Genomic DNA, 570 nt, shown 5'->3' with positions numbered 1-570 from the left:
TAATTATTATTAATAGATCGGAAGGACTGTGTTTTTACAGCACAATTTGATAAGACGAAATGTTATGTTGCATGGGTTGCAGGTGCCACAAAGGGACTTCTACCTGTGCAAGATGGGATCGACCGCCGGCCGCATTTGACACCATCCATACTACCGGATTACAAAGAGGAGCAGGAGCGAGCGTGTAGCCAAATGTCTCCCGTTTCTGAAGAGAGACAACGTGATGGCCCGGACAAACAGAGCAGCTCCGCCAAGAAGAAGACGCGCACGGTTTTCTCTCGGAGTCAGGTTTATCAGCTCGAGTCCACGTTCGATATGAAACGCTATTTGAGCAGCTCCGAGAGAGCATGTCTCGCCTCCAGCCTGCAGTTAACGGAGACACAAGTGAAAACGTGGTTTCAGAACCGGCGGAACAAATGGAAACGGCAGCTCTCTGCGGAACTGGAAGCTGCGAACATGGCGCACGCGTCAGCGCAGACTTTGGTTGGGATGCCCCTCGTTTTCAGAGATAATTCGTTGCTCCGGGTGCCGGTTCCGAGGTCCATCGCTTTTCCTACCCCACTGTATTAC

The 570-nt window shown here is 51.4% G+C and overlaps 1 protein-coding gene across 1 annotated transcript; it reads left to right on the top strand.

Annotated features, from left to right (window-relative positions):
* Window positions 1-82: 82 nt before the first annotated feature.
* LOC107581161 (homeobox protein HMX2-like) lies at window positions 83-564 on the top strand (the record flags this gene model as incomplete). Its single annotated transcript, XM_016266706.1, has 1 exon — window positions 83-564. A coding segment is annotated over one exon (482 nt), but the record flags the coding sequence as incomplete, so codon positions are not given.
* Window positions 565-570: the final 6 nt, after the last annotated feature.

The sequence above is a fragment of the Sinocyclocheilus grahami genome, unplaced genomic scaffold (genome assembly GCF_001515645.1).
Source record: "Sinocyclocheilus grahami isolate Dianchi unplaced genomic scaffold, SAMN03320097.WGS_v1.1 scaffold88373.1, whole genome shotgun sequence".
NCBI lineage: Eukaryota > Metazoa > Chordata > Actinopteri > Cypriniformes > Cyprinidae > Sinocyclocheilus > Sinocyclocheilus grahami.
The sequence above is the reverse complement of the archived record's forward strand: the minus strand, read 5'-3'. Positions and strand labels throughout refer to the sequence as shown.